This window comes from Buceros rhinoceros, unplaced genomic scaffold (genome assembly GCF_000710305.1).
Source record: "Buceros rhinoceros silvestris isolate BGI_N320 unplaced genomic scaffold, ASM71030v1 scaffold18811, whole genome shotgun sequence".
Lineage (NCBI taxonomy): Eukaryota > Metazoa > Chordata > Aves > Bucerotiformes > Bucerotidae > Buceros > Buceros rhinoceros.
The window spans coordinates 42259-45158 of record NW_010392726.1 but is presented as its reverse complement, the minus strand read 5'-3'; the positions used below and the strand labels follow the sequence as shown (position 1 = coordinate 45158).

At 53.6% G+C, this 2900-nt stretch overlaps 1 protein-coding gene across 1 annotated transcript in view; it reads right to left on the bottom strand.

Moving 5' to 3' along the window:
* Window positions 1-458: 458 nt before the first annotated feature.
* Window positions 459-2900, bottom strand: part of NSMF (NMDA receptor synaptonuclear signaling and neuronal migration factor) — a gene marked incomplete at its 5' end in the record, with an annotated part of 36300 nt that continues 33858 nt past the window's right edge. Inside the window, one exon of the mRNA XM_010144605.1 lies at window positions 459-1302. Within this exon, the coding sequence (XP_010142907.1) occupies window positions 1205-1302 (98 nt within the window). The remainder of the gene's footprint in view (window positions 1303-2900) is intronic.

Below are 2900 nucleotides of genomic sequence, written 5' to 3'. Positions count from 1 at the left end.
CGGGCGGCGGCCGGGCTGCGGGCCCGCCCCCGGCTCCTGCAGCAGCCTTTCCTCCCAACGCCTCGGTGAACGGCCCCCTCGGAGGGTTTCTGGCGCCGCGTCACCACGCTGCTCCGCACAGCGGACAAGGAAGAGCACTCGTCTCTCAACACACAGCAAAACGCCGGCAGGAACAACCAACGACCATGGCTATTAACTTCTAGTTCACTGTTATACCATAGCGACCCTGTCGGGGGTCTCGCAGCCAGGTGCTGTATTTCTAACCTAAAGGATTTCCGCAAAACTAAAGTCCCGTAGTTTTGCAAGCAGCAAATGAGAAAGTAACAAAGTTGTGGCTAATTGGAGGAGAAACACGCAGGGGTGAGAGCACGTACAATTAGTGCGACACAGCTACTCGGACGGACCGGACCGAACCGCGTTAATCGATGCCGCAGACATGCGGGGTCTGCTAAGTTACCTTAAAACCATGTTTGCTGGTGATTAAATACGTCTACAGAAGATATATTACCGTTCTGAATATATTTTCAAGCAGACCAAAAATACCTCATCTATTGGTTACTGGTGTGTTATTTTTAACTAGTTAAATACTGGGAGGGATTTTACCCCCCCGCGCTATAAAAATTGCACTTAATTTCTATTAAACAAACCAAAAAGGAAGTTAGATTTCGGTTCTCTATTCCAGTGTATATTCACATTGAAACTGGATCGTCTTGCTCTAAGCTTGCAGGAGTAGGTGTAGCAGTCCTTGCTCTCCCAGACCCCCGGCACAGAAGGTCCCATCAGTACAAACCCCTCCTTCCTCTGTGCTCTGGTCATTTCTTTGTTAGTGCATGGGTAATTGATTTTATTTTTTGTAAGAAAACCTGAGCTTCAAAAGTCTTTAAAAGGACCTGGAATCAAATCTGGCCCATTCTGACCCAAAACAGCTCAGTTCTGCAAGGAACTCCATCCTGTGCTCGTCTCACACAGCTCCTCCTGAGACACCACAGCTCTGACCCAAGGCGAGTGAGGTGTCAAACCCTTTCCCTCCAGTCTCTCTTGACCCAGGAGACTTGCCGCCCGAGGGCTGCTTCTTCCCTCCCTTTAGCACTGCTCTCCCATAGGGCTTTGAAGGGCTCCCTGTGCCAATAAAAAAGTCTCTCTGCAATAAGCATGACTTCTTGGACACCGGTGATCAGCTTCCTCTTGCAAAGTCTTCTCCAGCTCATAAAATGTCATCGTAATCCAATAGTTTAGAGTGCTGGCGGGTCTTCCAGAGGCGGTAAAGGCGGAAGTCAAAGTAAGTCTCAATCATCTGCTTACCTAGAAGGGAAACGAAGCAGAGGGGTGATACCCTGCAGCATGAGGAGAGACGGGAGAGGCTGCACCAGCAAAACAACCCAACCCACCCATAGGCAGGGGCCCAGGAGAGCTCGTCCGGGTGCTTCGTTTGGAGCAAACCCCCAGCCAGCTCCCACCCGGGGCACACGAAGGTGCAAACACCTTTTTGGATCTCCTGAAACCACAAAAGGCTCCTTATAATCCCCTGGCAGGGCTTGTCCACGGGGGCGGGAACTGCGCAAAGTCTGTCTGCAGACTTTGGCCTCTGCACCGGCTGCAGAAGGGGGGCCCGGGGGCTGTAGGGTATCAGAGAACAGCTCCAGCAGCCTGCCTGAGGCAGCCCGGCCCAGGGACTTCACAGCATCGCAAACCAAGAGTCAACTCATCGCCAAGATTTGTGGGAAACATTAAAAGTAATTAACATGGAAAATACTCTGTTGTGGTTTTTTTAAATTGAGGTTACCAAGCAGTCTCTGTCCTGCAGAGCTGCCCCTTCTCACACCAGCAGGACACACTAACGCAAGCTCTGCACCACTGGCACCTCTGAGTGAAGGCGGAGGGGTCTCACACGCAGCCGCAGACCGAACTCCAGGGTCAGGGCTGGCGCTGGCGGCAGCGAGCGCGGGGCGGGCAGCCCTGGACTGAGACAGGGCTCCAGGAGGGGATTTCCGCTTTTGACGCCCGATTAAGATTAGTTTCCGATGACTTTGCACAGGATTAGAGAGGGTTCACTATTAGCACGTCCCAGATGGATCAAGCGGATAAATTCAGACGTGTTTTTCAGCCCAGGCCCCTGGACGATCAGCTGCTGAGATGCCTTGGCAGCCAGGCTGCGCACAAACCCGGGACCCTCCCTGCAAGCTGCTTCTGGGCACACACGAACGAGCATGCTCACTGTGGGACTTGTGCAAGCACCATATGAAGCTGGGTCCAGATCTCGGCAGGACACGCAGAGAACTCTGAGCAGCACAAACGTGCTCAGCTCCCGCACATTCCTACCACAGCACCTGGGAGTTCAGAATAACCCACCAGAGCTGATGCTGGGAGCAGCAGAGGAAGCCCCCGCAGCGCTCACAGCCCGATGCCGCAGGTCTTATCTCCCAAAGGAACGACGTACCGAGGACTCCAGCAAAGATAAAGCACAAGGGCACATTCGGAGTACGTCGCTTGAGCAACTGCACCCGTAATTCCTTACACTGACCAGAGAACTGGAAAAATTCTACAGCCCCTTGAAACACCTTGAGCTCCAAGCAAAAAAACCCAAAGAGACCGAGATGTAGAATGGCTGTACTGGGCTACATCCCAGTGCTGGCTGATGACACAACTCACTGGGTGCCAGTGGTGAGAGCCCTGGAGAAGACACCCCTGCACACTGGGTTACAGAAAAGGCTCTGTTCCCACGTGTCTCTCCCCTGGACCTCACATGCCCCCGTAACAGGAGGGATCTCCCAGCCTGGAGAGCCGCCTGCTGCTTAGGCTCCACTGCCTGCAGCCCGGGAGAGGCTCTGCAGCTCCGGCACAGCAAACGGGACACGAAACATGACCGTGGAGGAACAGCAAGGGGAAAACCAGGTTCAGCA